The sequence below is a fragment of the Megascapheus bottae genome, chromosome 4 (assembly GCF_031878675.1).
Source record: "Megascapheus bottae isolate mThoBot1 chromosome 4, mThoBot2.hap1, whole genome shotgun sequence".
Classification (NCBI taxonomy): Eukaryota; Metazoa; Chordata; class Mammalia; order Rodentia; family Geomyidae; genus Megascapheus; species Megascapheus bottae.
The window spans coordinates 18,093,411-18,112,821 of NC_143512.1; the positions used below are offsets into that span (position 1 = coordinate 18,093,411).

The following is a 19,411-nucleotide window of genomic DNA, read 5'->3' on the forward strand; positions in this document are numbered from 1 at the left end:
TCACATCTCAGCCTCTTGAATAAGTAGGATTACAGGAGAGCCATCAGAGCCCAGGTCACATGAAACATTTATAACAGTATTCCCAAATATTGTATACATGTTACCACAAAATTATCTCTATAAAATTGTTAATGTATTTTGTTATAATCACCTGCAAGAAGGGACTACCATATTTGGGTTTTTCTGTTGGAATCCCCAAACATGTTTGACAAGTACGTATCTCTTATCTGAAAGGCTTAGAACTAGAGGTGTTTTTGAATTTCAGAGCTTTGGGGATTATGAAGTTTTCCAACACACAAGGACACACATTGGGAATGGAGCCCAGAGGAAATCCATTTGTGATTCATACACACAATGTACATATTTTAAAAATAATTATATATATATATATATATATATATATATATATATATATATAAGTTTCTGGGCCAGGAGTTTATCCTAGTGGTAGTGTTTTTTGCCTAGCATGCACGAAGACCCGGGTTTGATTCCTTGGTACCACATACATAGAAAAAAGCCGGAAGTGGTGCTGAGGCTCAGGTGTTAAGAGTGCTAGCCTTGAGAAAGTCCAAGAACAGTGCTTAGGCTGTGAGCTCAAGCCCAGGACTGGCAAAAAAATAGAGTTTCTTAGTGTAGGATTTTCTACTTGTAGGAAGTATTATATTGGTGCTCAAAAATGTTCAGACTTGGCAGCATTCTGGATAGCAGATTTTCAGATTAAAAATGTTCAACTTCTTATACTGGAAATGTTTTCAACAGATGTGTACAGCTTGTACTGAAATATAAATCATCTGACAAATTTGTATTTATCATTCCATAAGAAAAACATCACTGAGGTAATCAAACACTAAATGGAAATAACACAAACGTTAAAATATGAAAAAAAATTTCTGTCATTTAAGACTTATCAAGAGGGCCATAGAGCAGCATAAAATGTTCCCTATACCCCTTCTAAGTTATTTTTAACTAAAAAGATGGAAGAAAATGGATTCTTCCTTTTGATTTTTATTATCCTGTTTTGGTGCTGTTAGGGTTTGAATTTGGGACTACATTCTTGGTAGGCAGGTGTTCTACCATTTCTCCATTTCAGTCAGATTTCCAGCTTACCTCCATTGCCCACATCTACTATGTAGTTGGGATTACATTTGTGTACAATATGTGAAGCTTGTTTTGAGGTAAGAGTTTTGCCAACTTTTTTGGGGAGTGGGGATTTAAACTGGGCACTGTCCTTGAGCACTTTTGCTCAAGGCTAATGCTCTGGACTTCAGCTACTTCTGGCTTTTTCTGTGTATGTGGTACTGAGGAATTGAACCCAGAGCTTTGTGCATGCTAGGCAAGCCCTCTATCACTGGGTCACCCTCCTGGTCCAAGTTTTGCTAGCTTTTTAACAAGGCTAGCCTTGAACCTCAATCCTCCAGATCTTCATCTCCCTTGAGATAATAGGTGGGAGCCATTTTACCCCAGTCAGTTTTGCCCTTTAAAATACTAACATTAAACAAAGAAAAGCAATACAAAAGCAATTTTTAGAAGCCAAAGTAAAATTAAATCTTGCAACAGGAATTATCACCAATAGAATCTAAGTCTAGTTCAATGTGAACCTTAATCTATTTAACCTCAAAATTAATGAAGTTTACTCTATTTTGTGGAGTGCTAGTCAACAATGCAGTAACAAAGCAATGTAAGTGAACATACACATGCTGCAGTTCATCAGTGTACCTTCAGTACTCACATAAAATACAAGCAGGCGGGAAAACATCACACTGGCCTACAGAATTATTGCAAAGAAAATACAGCTGATCACAATTAAACCCAAATGCAAGATGTTGGCAATTCCCAAGTTAGAAGCAGAAAATTGTTACAATCAGGAACAGTATCAACCTAACTTTTCTGGAAGTTAAATGGAAAGCATAAGAATATTTTCTAAAAGCATGTCATCTCAATGTAATTACTTCTTTCCATTTTGTAGTTGTCATACTTGTGTTTACTTTAATGGAACATTGGTCCACATTTCTCACAGTTATAAAAAAAAATTGAGGAACGTGTCCTTCAAAAGTTCTAAGGCTCTGGGCACAGTCAGAAATGCCTTCATGCACTGAGTTTCAGTAATCTCTACTCAGTGAATGGGATAATATAAATTAATATAAAGTTGAAAGCATTTTATAAATTTTCCCTCAGAATTGCTGGACATAAATACAAAAGTAAAAACACATAGCAGTTACTAAAGGGAAAAGTTTTTTTTTTCCTCTTAGGAAATAGTTTTATTGAGCTATTTAGAAATGGACTAAAATAGGGGTTCAGGAGTTGGCCTAGTGGTAGAGTGCTTGCCTAGCATGCATGAAGACCCGGGTTCAAAACTACAACAAAAATATGCCCACCATGCACGAAGACCCGGGTTCAAAACAGCAACAAAAATATGCAATTATTTTAATAATAGTTGGAATGTCAGAAATAGGAGATGTTGACTATTGCTTACAAGAAAAACTAAAAGGTTGTATATGTGTTATTTTATATTATTTTTTTTTTTTTTACAGTCCTGGGCTTGATCTCAGGGCCTGAGCACTGTGCTTGGGGTTTCTCTCTCAAGGCTAGCGTTCTACCACTTGAGCCACAGCACCACCTCTGGCTTCTCAATGCATCTGGTTCCGAGGAATTGAATCTGGGTCTTCGCACATGCCGGGCAAGCACTCTACTACTAGGCTAAACTCCCAGCCCCTATGTTAATCCATTTCTAAATATCTCACTAAAACTATTTCCAAAGAGAAAAAAACTACTTTTCGACATAGTAACTACTATGTGTTTTTACTTTTATATTTTTGACTATGTGTCTTAAATGTGTGTGTGTTTTTAAATATAATTTAAGTCAAATCCCATTGTAGTGACTACTGCCTTCAGAAATATGGGAAAAATTCAACACAGGAATAATTTTTCTCAACCTAATGTCAGGCACTAAAATGACAGGAATAATTTTTCTCAATACAATGTCAGGCACTAAAAAAAGACAAGAACAACATGAACTGATCCCAAAGAGCATTTATGTAACTTTATAGAACAACAAAAAACCATTGTATAGAGAAATCATAAAATTTATCTAATACTCATGACTAACAAGAGAAAGAAGCTACAACTCAATAGGATGAATAGAAAAACATACCATTACTGTCATTACTATACTGTGGCCAGTAAGAAAAAAAATCACATCAAACATGTGTTTAAGAATGACAAAAAGATACTCTATACCAAAGATGACAAATTTGGGGCTTTTGCATTAGTGCTTGTGAGACATGACTAATTAATTACTGACTCTGTAGCTGATCTGAATTCTTCCCAACGTATACTGCAGGGAGCCACAAGCAAGGGCAGAATGTTGGCACTGCTGCTGAAACTTATTCATCAAAAACTCTCACTGACACAGTCCAACATGTTAAATGGGAAACTTTTCCAGCAGCAAATGGTACAGGACCATGTGTAACATGCCAGAATTGTAGTCAAACGAAGGATGGCTCTCAAACATTTGTGAATGAATGGAAAGTTGTAAAAGGTAAAGCTGGGCACATTACAGCAGATACTATGATGGGGACAGAGAAGTAAAGTAGAAAAAGGCTAACTGTCGCCGGCATTCTAGAACATTTATTCTAATTAAACAGAAAAATCCCTTATGAGGAAGATAATCACTCTTGAAGACAGGAAACTGAAACAATGGTTCCTTTTCATGAAAATGCACCAGCAACTTCAGTAAGGCCAATAACGTATATTTACTAACTAAAGCTATAGATGGCCTGATCATTAAAAAAAGAAAAACTATGACAAAATGATTAAGTACAGTAGAAAATTGGATGGAGTGTTTGATACATAATATATTTGGCATCTCAACAAACTTTAAAACTTTCTTAATGAAAAGCAAAATCCTTTATGTTAACATACTTTTAGCAGAAACTGTTCCCTTCCAGTGAAATTAATCATAATACTAATTCTTGTTCAAACTCAAATACTCTTAAGTCTTCAAGAAAACTTGTGTAATGTGATTTCGTGTGTAGTCATAGAAATGAAATAGATATATAATGGCCTGGCTTAGTTTTATTTTGTTTTAATTTCCAGTTAAAATAGCATTGCAACTGAAATGTATTTTTAAAATGCATCCATTGCTAACCTAGAAAAATAGCTCATTATTTTAGGTCACCAGAGTCAGACTGAATGACAAGTCAATGTTTTAAAGAAATCAAGTATCCACCAGGGCCAAATAAATGTACACTAAAGATGAAGGTAAGTATGTTTTGCTATAATTACATAGTAGACAACATTACCGTATCACATCAACAACCTTAGCACATCCAGACCACAAAATAACAAACATCAGGGGAAAAAACCATACTTAGTAACACAAAACTAGCTTGGATAACATCTACAACAATCTGACAGCAGAGCTTCCTCAGTATTGTAAAATAAAATACAAATATCAGTTCTCTGCTTTTCTTATGTATACCTGGCCCTATCCAGGGTATGACATGAATTCTGCCACAGATCTTAAGCTGATTTACATTTTTTAGTTAAAAAAAAAAGCACAAAGAACTGCATCTGTAAGGAACGAAGACCACAATTTACAATTAAAATAAGCCCGTGAAACTTCAAAATTATTGTCTAACTCCGTATTTTCTTCAAATAAATGCTTCTGTGAACTTTAACCAGATAAATGTAAGAAAATATACATGTTATGGAAGAAATTTACTGCAGTATTGTACCAAATGCATCACTTCCTAGCAACCTATTATTAAACATGAAAAATATTTTAAGAAAATGTTTCCCTTACCTATGTATGCAGTTTTTACTCTCGAGATACAACATTCCAGCAGCAGCATCTAAGGAAAACTTCACTAGCTGTTTCAATTTTATTTCGTCCTTCTTCTTTCTCAGAAAGGAGAGAAAATCACCTCCTAGAGGAATAGAAAAATGAACAGTAAGAGTACACCATGACAGAAGCCACATTCATAGCTGACTAAGGCTGACAGAACAAAAAGCACATTTGGCCTTATTTTTGACCCTTTTTTTAAAAGTGAGGAGGGAAAAAACAAAACAAAACCATGCAGTTCTTGTCAACAGGCTAACACCATAGTCTTGTCTAGTTACAGGAAAGTGCTTCACACTATGGGAAATCAGGCATAATAATTCCCCAAAGCCACAATAATTCCTTTGCTACAGGTACTGTCATTAACGTGTGCTTTAGTAAAATTCCAGGTTTTATTTTCTAATATCCAACAAATGGCTACAATCACTATGATCTAAACAGAAATGTATGTGATACTAGATAAACCACTAGATTCAATGATGGATTAAAAATGAAAACTATTCACACCATTCTCTACATGGAGACAAAGACAGTCACGATTTGGGTACAATGTAGACACCAATCTAACTATATTTTTGTGTATCAAGTAATATTCCAGTGGTGGCCTGGATAAATTTCGGAATATATCACGGTCTAAGGTATCTTTGACATTATCCAAGTAGTAATTTAGAATTTACTGTTAGCCACATTTTATAAAGTTAAAGAAAGATGGCATAAATGGGGCTCAGAACTCCGTCTTTCCATGAGTAAATTTCACTACCTGCATTTCCTTAGAGCTTGAACCCCTGTGGTCTAGCAGTTGACTGAAAAGCAGAAAGCCACAGGCCTCTGCTGCAGCCATAGCCTTCATGTTTCAGAGGAAGTACCCCGGGCTACCATGGCCAGCAGCGCCAGCAGGCAGTGGTGCCTCAGGAACAAATCATACAACTGTGCAACCTGCATTTCCATTCATCACCTTACAATGCCACAATAGACATTGAACAATTCCCCAATGGGAGGGAATGGGCTCTTTATGCAAATGAGAATGGAGAATGGAGCTTTCTGCTGAATTCTGTATTACATTGTTTAACTTAGGTGCTAAGAAAGTTACCAACAGGAAAAATCAAGAAAAGTAACAAAGTCATCCATCAAAGTCAGGAGACACTGAAAAACCGCAGAATAAGCCTCACAGCTGGAGGACTGCTTAACTATCCATCTTGAAGTACTAATGTTAAAATGACTAACCCAATATTTTACATAACTGAGTCAAATTAACAAGTTCTAGTTAGAACTTAATCTTATCCCTTAACCTTCACCCACAACCCAGCATCCATCCTGATTCAACATATTATACTTATTCTACCAGACTACAGAAAATATAAGTCACAGAAAAGCAAAATGGAAAAAGGGAAGCACTGTAAGGGAGAAAAATCTGGATGAATAGTTTATATACTCATACTCATTTAGCCATATTGGAAAATAAAGCCTTTAGCTTCATGCTTCAATTTTTGTAAAAAGAAAAAGCAAGCTAAAGGAAGGATTTTTTTTTTGCCAGTCCTGGCTTGAACTCAGGGCCTAAGCACTGTCCTTGGACTTTCTCAAGGCTAGAGCTCTACCACTTGAGCCTCAGCACCACTTTTGGCTTTTTTCTATATATGTGGTACTGAGGACTCAAATGCTGGTCTTAGTGTATGCTAGGCAAGCACTCTACCACTAGGCCAAGCTCCCAGCCTAAAGAAAGGAAAGTTTAATAATATATTTTCTTGACCATCACAAACATGCAATATTTATCCACATTAAGAGAATAATTGATGTATTTTACATTTAATGCTAATGTCTTTCAAGTATCTTATGATGCTTATAGGGGTTAATTTAAAAACAGAAGATAGGGACTGGACACATGGCCCAAGTGGTAGAGCACTGGCCTTGAACAAGCAAGCCACATGAGAGAGCAAGGCTCTGAGTTCAGCCCTGGGTACTGGCACACACACACACAGAAAATGATATAAAAAATAAAGCTAGCCAGGCATAGTGGCTCACGCCTGTAATCCTAGCTTCTCAGGAGGCTGAGATCTGAGAATCAAGATTCAAAGCTAGCCTGGGCACTAAAGACTGTGACATTAACTTCCAGTTAATCACTAGAAAATGGAAGTATGGTTGTGGCTCAGAGGTAGGGCGGTAGCCTTGAGCAGAAGAGCTCAGTGACAGTGCCCAGGCCCAGAGTTCAAGCAAAAAATAAAGCAAGATAGCTAGCTACCACATGGTTTTGCTATTCCACTCTTATTCCATATCCAAAATAAGCTAAGTCAACTTATAGTTGAGATAACGGCACACCATGTTTTTATACGACAGCCCAAGTATAAAATCAGTCTACATGTTCATCAACTAAAGAAGAAAATGTGGCATATATATATATATATATACACATGAGGTATTATTTAATCACAAAAAAGAATGAAATTATGTAATATGTAGAAAAATGAAGGACAAGGAGATGTGACTCAGTAATACCAGCCTACCAAGAGGTACCAAAATCACCTGCTAAAGGAACAGCACAGTGGCTCACAGCTGTAACAACTATTTAAGAGAAAAATAAAAGGAAGGTCTCAGTTCCAGCCTAGCAACCACCAAGTGTTAGATCCCTATCTTAGAAAATGCAACGTTTGGGGGTTCATGCTCATCATTCCAGCCATGATGTGTAACATAAATAAAGTATTGTGGTCCATCTGGCCCAAGGAGAAAAGCCAGACATAATCTTAAAAATAACTCGAGCAAATAACGGAAACTAAAGTGAAAACAACAAAAAATAGGCTTGAGGCATGATTCAAAGCAGCATATACTACCAAAATGCCTGGATGAAAGAAGGCATGTTCAAAGTTTAGGATGAAAGCATCTAAAAAGTATGGGAAGAGCTGAGTGTGGTGGTGTACAGTAGTAGTCCCAAAATTTGAGAAGCTGAGGGAGGAGAATCAAGAGTTCAAGGTCATCCTGAACTATGTATGTTAGCTACATTGCAGCCACTGATTCACTCTATATTAATGGAAGCATGACTTCCTTTTAGATTTTTAAATTAACTATGAAAATCTCCAGAATTTTTATTTATCTTCTTTACTAGTAACTAAAGATATCTAATAGGTACACTACTACCTATGTTGGAAGTCCTTTTGAGTATTAAAATATATTAAATATATTTATTATTGTTGAATAATTCTCAAGAAAGATAGGTTTAACTATAGTCTGTACAAATTTTAAGAGGGAAAAGGTTACTGCTGCTTTCAACAGCTCTTTCCCAAACACTTCTAGTCATGCTATGAGTATGTTATGTTATCTTACTTGTTCTTTCAGTATTAATGGGTCTCTGAGGAAATGATGATATTTAAATTTGGACAGTTTATTATGTAAACAAGAAAATTAATTTGACAGTTTTTAATTGGAGAAAAGGAATGGTTATGGCAATATTACTCATGAATTCTTGTCAATGAAATTATAGAGAATTATCTTCAAACAACTTCAAAGTTAATTAAGAGACAGACACTAGTCCCCAGTGTTATGTAAAATGTATAATTCATCACTCCTGTTTTCAAGATATTTAATTTGCTCCCTAAGAAGTGTGCTAAATTTCATTGTGATCAATTATACATTTAAAAATAAACTAGTACTCAAAGCAAATATTAATATAGTGTTGTTTTCATACTGTTACAGAGCTGGCTACAAAAAAAGATCTTGCTGTCTTAGAAAAGTTGACTGACCAATCAATTCACACACTTATAAATAATAGCTGCAATCACTGAGATTCTAAGCCTACTGCCACTTTCCTATCTACAAACTACTGTTTACTGCCAGGGACAAGAGGTTTCATCAAGTCTCTCCCTACACTGATGGTAAAACTGACTTCTTAAAACTCCCTCAACGCTGTCCTTGATGTAAAAGCAAACTACAGGAAAGAATTGGAAAAAAAAAACAAGTAAATAAGATATTGATTTAGAACACCATTCAAATATTTGTTACAGTGGCATTTTTTAAATGAAAATAATCAGTGAAATATTCACTTGACGTGTACCTGAAAGCTATAGAAATCCTTAGATTGTTTAAAAGAAATAGCAAGAAAAGGCACACAAAAGTACATTTAAAATTAATAAGGTCAAAACCACTGTAAATGCAAATAATATTTTCAGAAATTTTAAATCAAATTTTAAATCCATAATAAATGACATTAATGATCATTTTTTAAGGATTTTTACATGTTTTAAATAATTAGAAATACGTAAGTATGTGTTCACATTTATGCATTTTTGTTCATAGTGGGATTTTGAATGATTGAAATATATTATAACACTGATTCACATACTGTAAACTTTCCAAATATAGTACATTAAGGTATATTTGCAAAGGGCATACTACAGCAAAGAATTAGGAAGGACTCTGTACAGCAGTTCTGAACACCAAAGTCTTCATTTTCACCTTTTTAAATATTATGGTAAAAACAAAAAAGCAAATTTTTTTGTGCACAGCTCAACTCTGATAATTGGGTAGAGATTCCTATAACTTTATACTTTTTGTATGCTTGAAATTCTTTGCTCATTGAAAAACTCTTTCCTGCGCTTCCTAACTCTGGTAATTTCCACTGTACTATTTCTATGAGTTTATTTCATATATATCTTATAAGCAGGGCCTGCACTGTTTGTCTTACTGTTACTTATTTCATTTAGCATAATGTTCTCAGGCTCATATGTTATGGTGTATGACACAATTTTCATATATATATGTCATATATATGTATATAACCACACACACACACACACACACACACACACACATCACATTTTGTTTATCCATTTAGTCTATCCATGGGTACTTTTTCAAATTCACGTATACTGTGAATAATAATATACTTAAGTTAAACATACTTAATTTGTCGAGTTATTTGAGAGGCAAAAACACCTCAAATCCTAAATTCTTATCATTTTATAACTAGAAGTGGGATGGCTGGGTTACCTATAGTTTGGTTTTAAGTTGTGAGAGAGTTCCACAGTTCCACAATACCTTTCTCATTTTTAGAATCACCCAACAGTGCAAAAGAGATCCACTTCTCCACATCCTCACCAACAAGTCTTTTACAGAAGTCACCCTAACAAGCATGACTGTGCCATTATCGTTTTACTTGAATTTCTCTGATTAGTTGAGCATAATATTTATTATCCTGTTTAAAAAAGTGTTAGTCAAGTCCTTTGCCCAGTTTTCTGAAAATAGTTAAGACTCATTCATGTTGTCCAGTTCTAGTTAATTTTTTTTAAAAAACAACATCCTAGGGCTGGGATGCTACTCAATAGCAAAGAGCTTGCCTATGAAGTCCAACATCCAATTTTGATCCCTAGTACCAAAAAGGAAAAGACAAAAAAAATAGTTTTGTAAAAAACACCTTAATGTTTTCTGTGTGACTTAAAAATTTAATAGAATTTTACTATATAAATTTGGAGACCATCAACTTTCTCACTCCCACTTTGTTGGCAATTGTAGAAGCTTAGACAAGTTGCTCAATTCCTCTGTATTTTGTTCATTGGATAAAGCAAGCTCTAAGAACATTGCAGACCTAGTAAAAAGTGAGGCTATAGAGGGGATTTAGTCACTATCACTGGACTCCCAGTTTTTATATGCTAAACTTTTGAGCATTTAGCATCAGTTCTTATTTTACTTCATAGATCTTCAATTGACTCTTGCTTACCTCAGGACTATGAAGTCCACCTCTGCATGTGTATGGTCTGTTAGGGAGTTGGTGTTCCTTTACTGGTCTCCAGTCCAATTCTCATTATCAACCTAATCATTTATGCTGTCATTTTGTTCATGGATCCCAGCATTTTTAAAAAGTCTCCCTAGTAATATGGTTTGACTATAAAATATCCCTCCAAGTTCATGTATTAACCTCTTGGTCCCAGTTGGTACTATTTTGAGAGTTTCCAGTACACATGCAACACGATAGATACAGTATAGCTGGAGGAGAGACACTGCAGGGGACGGGCTCTTAGGAGCGCTTTATCTTGTCTCAGATGCCACTATTTTTCAGCTTCCTATCATTAGATGATAATCTCCTCCTCTAAATATTTCTACCACCATAATACTCCTGTGTCCACGTGGATGAGGCCAAGCAATTCCATGCTGAGTGAACACTCAGAAATCCTAACAAAAGAAAGCTTTCTTCCCTTGTTGCTGTCAACATTTTGATCCCAGTGATGAAAAAGTAACTGATACACATACTTTATCTTATATATTCAACTTCTATTCTTCTTCCTACTCCTTTCCTGTCTTCGTAACAGCCATTTACTTATGGGCTAAGTAAGCACTTTTATTTTAGAGCTCAAATAAACATGGAATAAATTTGCAATATCCAGATTACTCACTGCCATTATTCAGACATCCCAACTCACCAAAAGTTAACTTTCTTCAATCTGCTTAACTCAAATTGAGCAATGCTTCATTTAGCCCTTCACTACTCATTTCTTATGAACAGGAATACTTCATTAATACTTCATATAAACTATCAATGCTTTATCTGTGGGCTAGTACTGTAGGCCAAAGGGTGTTTATTACATTACTTCTAATGGAACTCAGGGCAAGGGTGCCTGTCCCCTTGGCTTTTTCACTCGAGGCTGGATTCTACCACCTGTACCACAGCTCCACTCCTGGCTTTGGGTAGGTTAATTAGAGGTAAGTGTCTTAGAGACTTTTCTGCCTAGGCAGGCAGAAATGAGAGAAAACTGCTATCTCTATCAATTGAGAAAACTGAAAACGGCTATCAACTTTCTATTGCCTTACTTTAAATGCAGAGCATTAAGTCAGGACACACAAAAATGTGGATATGCTGCCAAAAAGACATTTTTTTTTTCCTTTGGGTCATGGGGCTTGAACTCAGCCTGGGTGCTAACCCTGAGCTTTTCAGCTCAAGGCTACTGCCCTACCCTTGAGCCAAGCTCCACTTCTCTTTTACTAGAGGTTAATTGAGCTTTTGTGCATGGGATGCCTTTGCACATTCATTCTCAAATCTCAGCTCCTGAGTAGCTAGGACTACAGGCGTGTGCCACCTGCCAGGCTACCCTTGTCTTTTGAACTGACTCACTGCTAGACATGGCTCCAAGAATACATTAGCAATGTGTTGGGGCAGGTTCGGGGTTAGGAGATGACAATGTATGTGTCTGGGACTTACCTAGTGTTTGACAACCACACTGCAGTGCTGTTTATAGAGAGAAGGTCTAATCTAAAACTGCAGAACATAATATGACAGATTTTTCCTGGACAGATTACTTTGAAGTGACTATAATCTTCCTTGGGCATCACTTCTTACTTGGCTATAATGCCCTCAGGTAAGCATTTTGCTTAAGGATTCTGCCATTTGACCTGGCATATCTTCTTTCTATAGTGAGAACAGAGCTTATATTTCTTCTAATTGTGCAATAGAAGTAGCTATTTTGTTAGTTCTTTCTTGAAGGAAGCTCAAAGGAAATGGATATTTTTTACAGGCTTGCTTGATTTTTCAAATCTATTCAGTTTGACAGAGAAGAATAACTAGAATACATGCTCATTTTAAGGCAAAGTTACCCTCAGATGAGAGTATAAGTAAATTCAACATAAGTCAAAGACTAATGCTTTTTCTGCAACATAAGCCACAGATTCTAATGCTTTTCCTATATATAAAGCATATGAAAAAAATCTTGATGGCAATAAATAGAACACTTAATTGTCCATAGCATTATTTAAATATTACTATATTCTATACCATGTACTTGAGCACTTAATTGCTGAGACAAGGGGTGACGGAATGCCACTACTGTGTGTATAAGTTTGCTCTTTTTGTATTCTTATTCTTCAGGTGTTCTTTATGGATCGTAACATGTTGGGCCCCTCTGAAGGCCTGTTGAGCCCTTCTTGAGCCCAGCCTGACATGCTTCCTACAATCTGGCAGTGTTGGTGCTGGCTACTATCAGAAATTATTTCTTATTTGTAGGTTTACACTAAATCCTCTAGCCCCGTAGTTTCTTCCTGTATAAAACAAATTACACAAATACTTCATTTCTACATAGTGCAAAACATGAAAATTCTAAATAGATGTATTTGTAAAATTTGAAATATTTAAAATGCAGTAATATCATCAGTTGTATTATAAGTCATTCTCTGTGTTTTTATTCTACTATTTGGCTGTCACTGAGCCAAGAGAGAAAGCATACTGGTTATGGGCTATATAGGAGTCAAATAAGTATATGAATAGGAGTTAAGTAAATATATTCATAGAAAGACAATGTGCCAGCCCTGGTGAAATGCACCTGTAATACCAGCACTTGAGAGGCTAAGGTAGGAGGATTATGGACTACATAGCAACAATGCATCATTTTAAAAAAAAAAACAAAACAAAACAGAAAACAAATAAAATTATAAAAGGGGAAAGGAATGTAAGTAATGAAACAGGGTTTCTCAGTGGTCTGGAAAGAACCAGAAAATGAGGGATATGGCCCTGCAGTGGCAATGGGCCTTAACATATTGACACAATCTTTTGAAATGAATGGAAATAGGTTCAATCTGAAAAAAGTAAATTCTATTATTTACATTCAGCAAAGCTATTTCTGTTGATCACTGTTAGGTATCATTTAACATTTTTGCTTATTCTAACTAACATTCAGAAAAATTTTTGATCTGGCTAAGTGACCAGACCAGATAGATTTGGGATTCCATTTATATATTAAGGAGAAATCAAGGTGGTATAAAAATCAAGCCAAGTTCATTGTAGTTACTCTGAATATCTTTTTTTGTGATTCTTCCCAGTGACTCACTAACAGTTCTGTCTCACAATGGCTCAGCATTTCTCATTTTAGCACAACTGTTAAAATCTAGCACTATGCAGTTTTTAAAAAATAACTTACCTGATAAAAGACAGTGTATAAAAAGCAGACAATATAGCTGAACTTTAGGGAAGTGCATAAAAGGTAGACAACGTGAAGAGCTGTGAACGAAGTTGGCTTGTCTCAGTGGCTCCCTATAATAATAATCATCTCTGTCTAATACAGAGATGTTGGCAAAACTACCAAAATCACAAACTAGGTGTGTTGTTAGAGAAAATAATATTTTCCACTCTGAAATCTTACAGATTTCTTATGTTCAGCTCAACTCTCTGCTGCTTTCCTTGGCCACTGTCTTCCTTTTGTAATAATCCTGAAGTTTTGGTGGTATTCTTAGGGGAAAAAATGGCTATAAATTAATGCTACTCTGTAGCATTACTATAAAAAGTGAGGTGGGTGCTGTAAAATCCCAACTGGAAGAATTAATCTTGGGAAAAAATTTTTGATATTTTTATTAGACTATAAAGAGTTTCTGTCCTTCTGAAATAGTTCCTAATTTGTTTTTTCATGTTTCTTTACTGATACATAAAAATTATCAAAGTGGGGCTGGGAGTTTGGCCTAGTGGTAGGGTGCTTGCCTAGCATGCATGACGACCCGGGTTTGTTTCCTCGGTACCACATACATAGAAAAAAGCCAGAAGTGGTGCAGAGGCACAAATGGTAGAGCTCTAGCCTTGAGAAAGTCCAAGAACCACAGTGCTCAGGCTCTGAGCTCAAGCCCAGGACTGTCAAAAAAATTATCAAAGTATTGTTAATATACTTGAGTTATTTTTATAGATATGTATCCAAGAAAAATTATGCAGAAAAGAATCGAACCTCAAACTGAAAAAAAAAAGATTATACACATTCTTATTACTTACAGCAAGCTCTATGATTAATTGAAGTATGGATGGCTTTCGGTAGTAGCTAAATACATGTTAAAAATGTTGAGCAAATGTCTTTTCTAGGGTATTTTTAGCCAAAAAACAATGTAGAAAGTATATTCAACCATTATGTAATTTTACAAATGTAGTATTGATTTATGGATTAGTTTTATAGTAAAGTATAATATAGAGCGCTTTAAGAAAAATACCAAACCGTGGACTCTCCTAGCAGAGATTTACAATAGAACAAAATCTACATACATAAGGCCATATAGTATGATGCTAAATGAAAGGACCTCTAGGATATAGAAACAAAAGCCATAATGTACTGTTATCTCTCATCTTTTTTGCTGTCCCTTGGTTATCTCATATTGTTACAGTATTTTACCTTGTTATCTGATATACTGTATATATGCGTATTTGGTTATTTGAAATGAGATAGGGAAGGAAGGAAAACAAGATGAGAGGCAGGGGTGGGGGGAAGGGAAATGGGGACCAAGACATGAGGAAGGATATCAATGTATGTGAAGTAATGCACCCTCTATCTGATGAATATAATGTAACCCTTCTATTAATTACAATAAAAATATATGGAAAAAACCCCTCTGGAATTAGTAGAAGCTTGTGTAAGAGAAATACAAGTTTTAAGAGGCTGTATCAATCAACATGATCAGATTCTTTTGTAATCCCAGGTGTGAGGCCAGTCTTGAGTACATAGTGAGGTGAAGCATTGCCTGGGCTAAACAGACACTCTCTCAAGATAAACAAATACATAAAGGAGAATCATAATTATTTAAGTTTCACCCTCAGATGCAACATTTAAATAATCTATCAAATGATGCTTTTAGTAAGCAAAATAGACTATGTAAAAAAGAGCAGAGAGCTGGAGGGGAGGGAAGATCCTAAAATAAGGCCATTGGCACTGACAGGAAGAGCTGTGGGATTCAGTGAGGGAGTTTGAGATTTGGTATATGCCAGTAATTCATCTGATAACCTTGTCCATTCCTCCCTGTCAGGCTCTCGCTCCTTCTCTATAAGAAGAAACCACTGAGTAAAATGCTCACTGATAGATGGAAAGATCTATGGTAGAGGCACTTGATGCAAATGGAAAGATCTATGGTAGAGGCACTTAATGCAAATACTGTGTTCTTAACAGGCTGAAAGCCTCTTAATAGTTACCAGAGATAGACAAAGGACAGATAGATGATACACATGACACAGAAAACTTAAGACAGACAGACAGACACAGACAGACATGCAGACAATTGTATAGTTATGTCTGTCTCTATATACCTCTATAGAGGTACCTGCTCTTAAACTGGGCCATCCACAAAATGTATGATTTAAGCCACCCAGCCCAAGTCAAAGTTAATATTGTCTCTACAGGAATTTAACAAGGAAGAAAGAGCAAAGAACATATGAAATAAAATATTTGCCTATTTTGTACCGTGCCAACTATTAAGTGTTCACTCACATGGTGATAAATTATTCCTGCATATAAACTGTGAAGTATATTTGAAAGAAAGAGTTTAATTAAAGTTGATTTTTCTGCATCTCTTTCTTCTGGCTGCCATTTTGCTGCAAAGCATGATTATTTCTAACACTAACATCCATGTAGGGTACTTGATTATCGATGGCCTTTCTTCTACATCTTGTAAAGGAGTATGAAAGCAGGAGTGCAGCTCCATACCACTAGAAAATCTCCTGTAAGCCCACATCCTGGGTTTTCCCATGGGTTTTGTAATGGCTTAGTGGATGCACTTGACTTCATTTATGTGCATTTGTTGTAACAACTACTGAAGGAAAACATACCCAGCCTGAGGGCTCAAAGTCCTGAGAACAAACCCAGAGACATTATTACTCTGGAAAAATACTTGAGCTAAAATATATGCTAACAAGTTATCTTATAGTTTTCATTCTTTAACATAATATAGAGGTTGCTCTTTTTTTCCCTAGAATAAGTTTTGTCTTAAAAAGAAAATTAAACTAGGTAGAAGAGGAAAAAAATACCAAGTCTCCTAAGAGGAGAAAATGCCATTAAGTTCAAGCAAGTTTCTGAAATTACATATTCATATCTAAATTTTTTATATCAAGCATTAGCATAATCTTGAAATTTTCTTGAATTATTTGTTCCTCATATATTTCTAAATATGTCTTTTTCTCTAAATCATACAGAAAAGACTATCAACACTGATTTTCCTTTAATTATTCTTTTTTATAGTCTGTCATTCCCCACAGATTGAATCTAAATCACAGTAACTTAGGGCCTTTTTTTAGCAACGCACGAAACGTGGTAACCTTGCTCATTTAAGCTCTCTGGGCTTAACTTCTACTCATCAATAAAATACTTGGCACTCAATATTATATAGCTATTACCTTGTTTACCATAGGAAACTCCTAAATTTCCTAACTTTTCTCTATCATTAGTACTTCAAAAGTTCAGCACATTCTATAGGCAATGCATATGCGCAAACATATTTCAGACCAGTCTCTGAAAAAAAATGTACCTTATCTTTTGTTTTTAAATTTACAGGACTAAAGAAGTTGCCTGTTTTACCTTTTTCAATAACATTTTTCTCAGATTTACTTAAAAGCTATTTCTGCTTAGGGGGTACATGTCTGGGCAGGGAAAACTCTTATTAAGACACTCATTTTTAAAAGACATAATGTGTCAATAGCTATTCTATCTGGAATCTGTGTATTCTTCCCCAAAAGGCATCATCTAGCATTTACAGGAAAAGTACATATAGCAGCAAGTGTCAAGGAATGCTAGTTATTCTAGATACTTGGGAGGCCAGCAGAAGCAGGGAGATCACAGTTGGGGGCCAGACTTGATGCTAACAACAATGGCTGGGTTGTAGATCACATGGTAGTGTGCTTGCTTAGCATATGCAAAGTCCTAGGATCAATCCCATGTATGTACTGTGCCAATGAGACCAAATTCCACTGAACACAATATGAGTGTAAGAATATATATTTATACACAATGGAATTCTATGCTGCCATCAGAAAGACACTGCCCATTTCTAAGGAAATGGAAAGACTTAGAAAATATTAGGTGAAGTAATCCAGACTCAAAGGAATATAAGCTCAATGGTTTTCCTCATTTGTCAATTATTATAAACCTTGGACTCTCCTAGCAGAGGTTTACAATAGGCAAAACCTAGAATTCCTTGCCAGTGCAATAAGGCAAGATGCAAACATAAAGGGGATCCAAATAGGGAAAGAGGAAATAAAACTATCCCTCTTTGCAGATGACATGATTCTGTATTTAAAGAATCCTATAGACTCTACTCCCAAGCTCCTTGAGCTGATTCAAAACTTTGGAAGGGTAGCAGGGTATGAAATTAACCCTCAAAAATCAACTGCCTTCCTTTATGCCAACAGTGAGAGGAATGAGGCAACTATCAGGAAAGCAACTCCTTTTGCAATAGCCTCAAAGAAAATAAAGTAACTAGGAATTACCTTAACTAAGAATGTAAAGGACCTTTTTTGATGAAAACTTTAAACCCATGAAAAAGGAAATTAAAGCAGAACTAAGGAAATGGAAAAACCTCCCATACTCCTGGATTGGAAGTATCAACATCGTGAAAATGACAATCTTGCCTAGGGCTATATACAAATTCAATGCAATAACCATCAATATCCCAAAGTCATTCTTTGAAGAAATAGAAGAGGCAATCCAAAATTTCATATGGAATAATAAAAGACCCCCGTATAGCAAAAACACTTCTTAGCAGAAAGAACAGCGCAGGAGGAATTTCAATACCAAACTTTAGACTCTATTACAGAGCTATAATTATCAAAACAGCTTGGTACTGGCACAAGAACAGGCCTGAAGACCAATGGAATAGAACTGAGGACCCACATATTAAACAGAGACCTATGGCCACATAATCTTTGACAAGGGAGCCAAAAAAATAGAATGGAAGAAAGATAGCCTCTTCAACAAGTGGTGCTGGCAGAGCTGGTTAAGCTCCTGCAGAAAACTAAAGTTGGATCCATCTTTGTCACCCTGCACTAGAATTAACTATGGTAAATAGTTCTGCAATGAACATCATTATGCTAGTGGATTTAGTATGTCCTTGTTTCTGGACGATTGGGTAAATGCCAAGTAGTGGAATTGCTGGGTCACAGGGGAGTTCTATGTTTAGTCTTTTGAAGAATTGCCATACTGCTTTCCATAGTGGTGAGTTTGCACTCTCACCAACAGTGTAGTAGTGATCCCTCCTGGCCACATCCCCTCCAGCATCTGTTATTAGATTTCTTGATCATGGCCATTCTAACTGGAGTGAGGTGGAATCTTAGAGATGTTCAACAGGCTTTTTTCATTGAAAAGTTTATGTCATAAATTTGTTATGTTAAACTTGTATCACACAGTACAATTCTTTGAAAAGTCATGGATATAGGCTAGATCATAGCTAGTGTTCAATGAATACTGGCTAAGTAACTCAAAGCTAACAGTACACAAATAATGCAAATCCTTTCAAATCAGAGCCTCATTAGAAATTCTGCTTAAGAATTTAATATAAACTGATAGTTAAAAAGCAATTGTTCCAGGGCTAGGATTGTAGCCTAGTGGTAGAGTGTTTGCCTAGTATGCACGAAGGCCTGGGGTCAATTCCTTGGTACTACATACACAGAAAAAGCCACAAGTGGTGCTGTGGCTCAAGAGGTGGAGTGCTAGCCTTGAAAAAGTTCAAGGACAGTGCCCAGGCCCTTACTTCAAGTTCCAGTACTGGCTAAAACAACAAAAACTTCAAAGATAAGTACGTGAGATTTCTACCTTCTTGGACAAATGTCAAAAATCATTGATAATGGTTCCAAACGAACAAGCAATTTATCTT

The 19,411-nt window shown here is 35.8% G+C and overlaps 1 protein-coding gene across 26 annotated transcripts in view; it reads right to left on the reverse strand.

The window, feature by feature from the left end:
* Positions 1-19,411, reverse strand: part of Fer (FER tyrosine kinase) — a 432,292-nt gene that overhangs the window by 128,700 nt on the left and 284,181 nt on the right. For all 26 annotated transcript variants that reach the window (XR_016535240.1, XR_016535241.1, XM_090331531.1 and 23 more), the window contains one exon: positions 4,805-4,928. Coding sequence is in view for 24 of the 26 variants with exons in the window: in XM_090331531.1 (XP_090187657.1) it covers positions 4,805-4,928 (124 nt within the window). In the remaining 2 variants the exon portion in view is untranslated. The remainder of the gene's footprint in view (positions 1-4,804; positions 4,929-19,411) is intronic.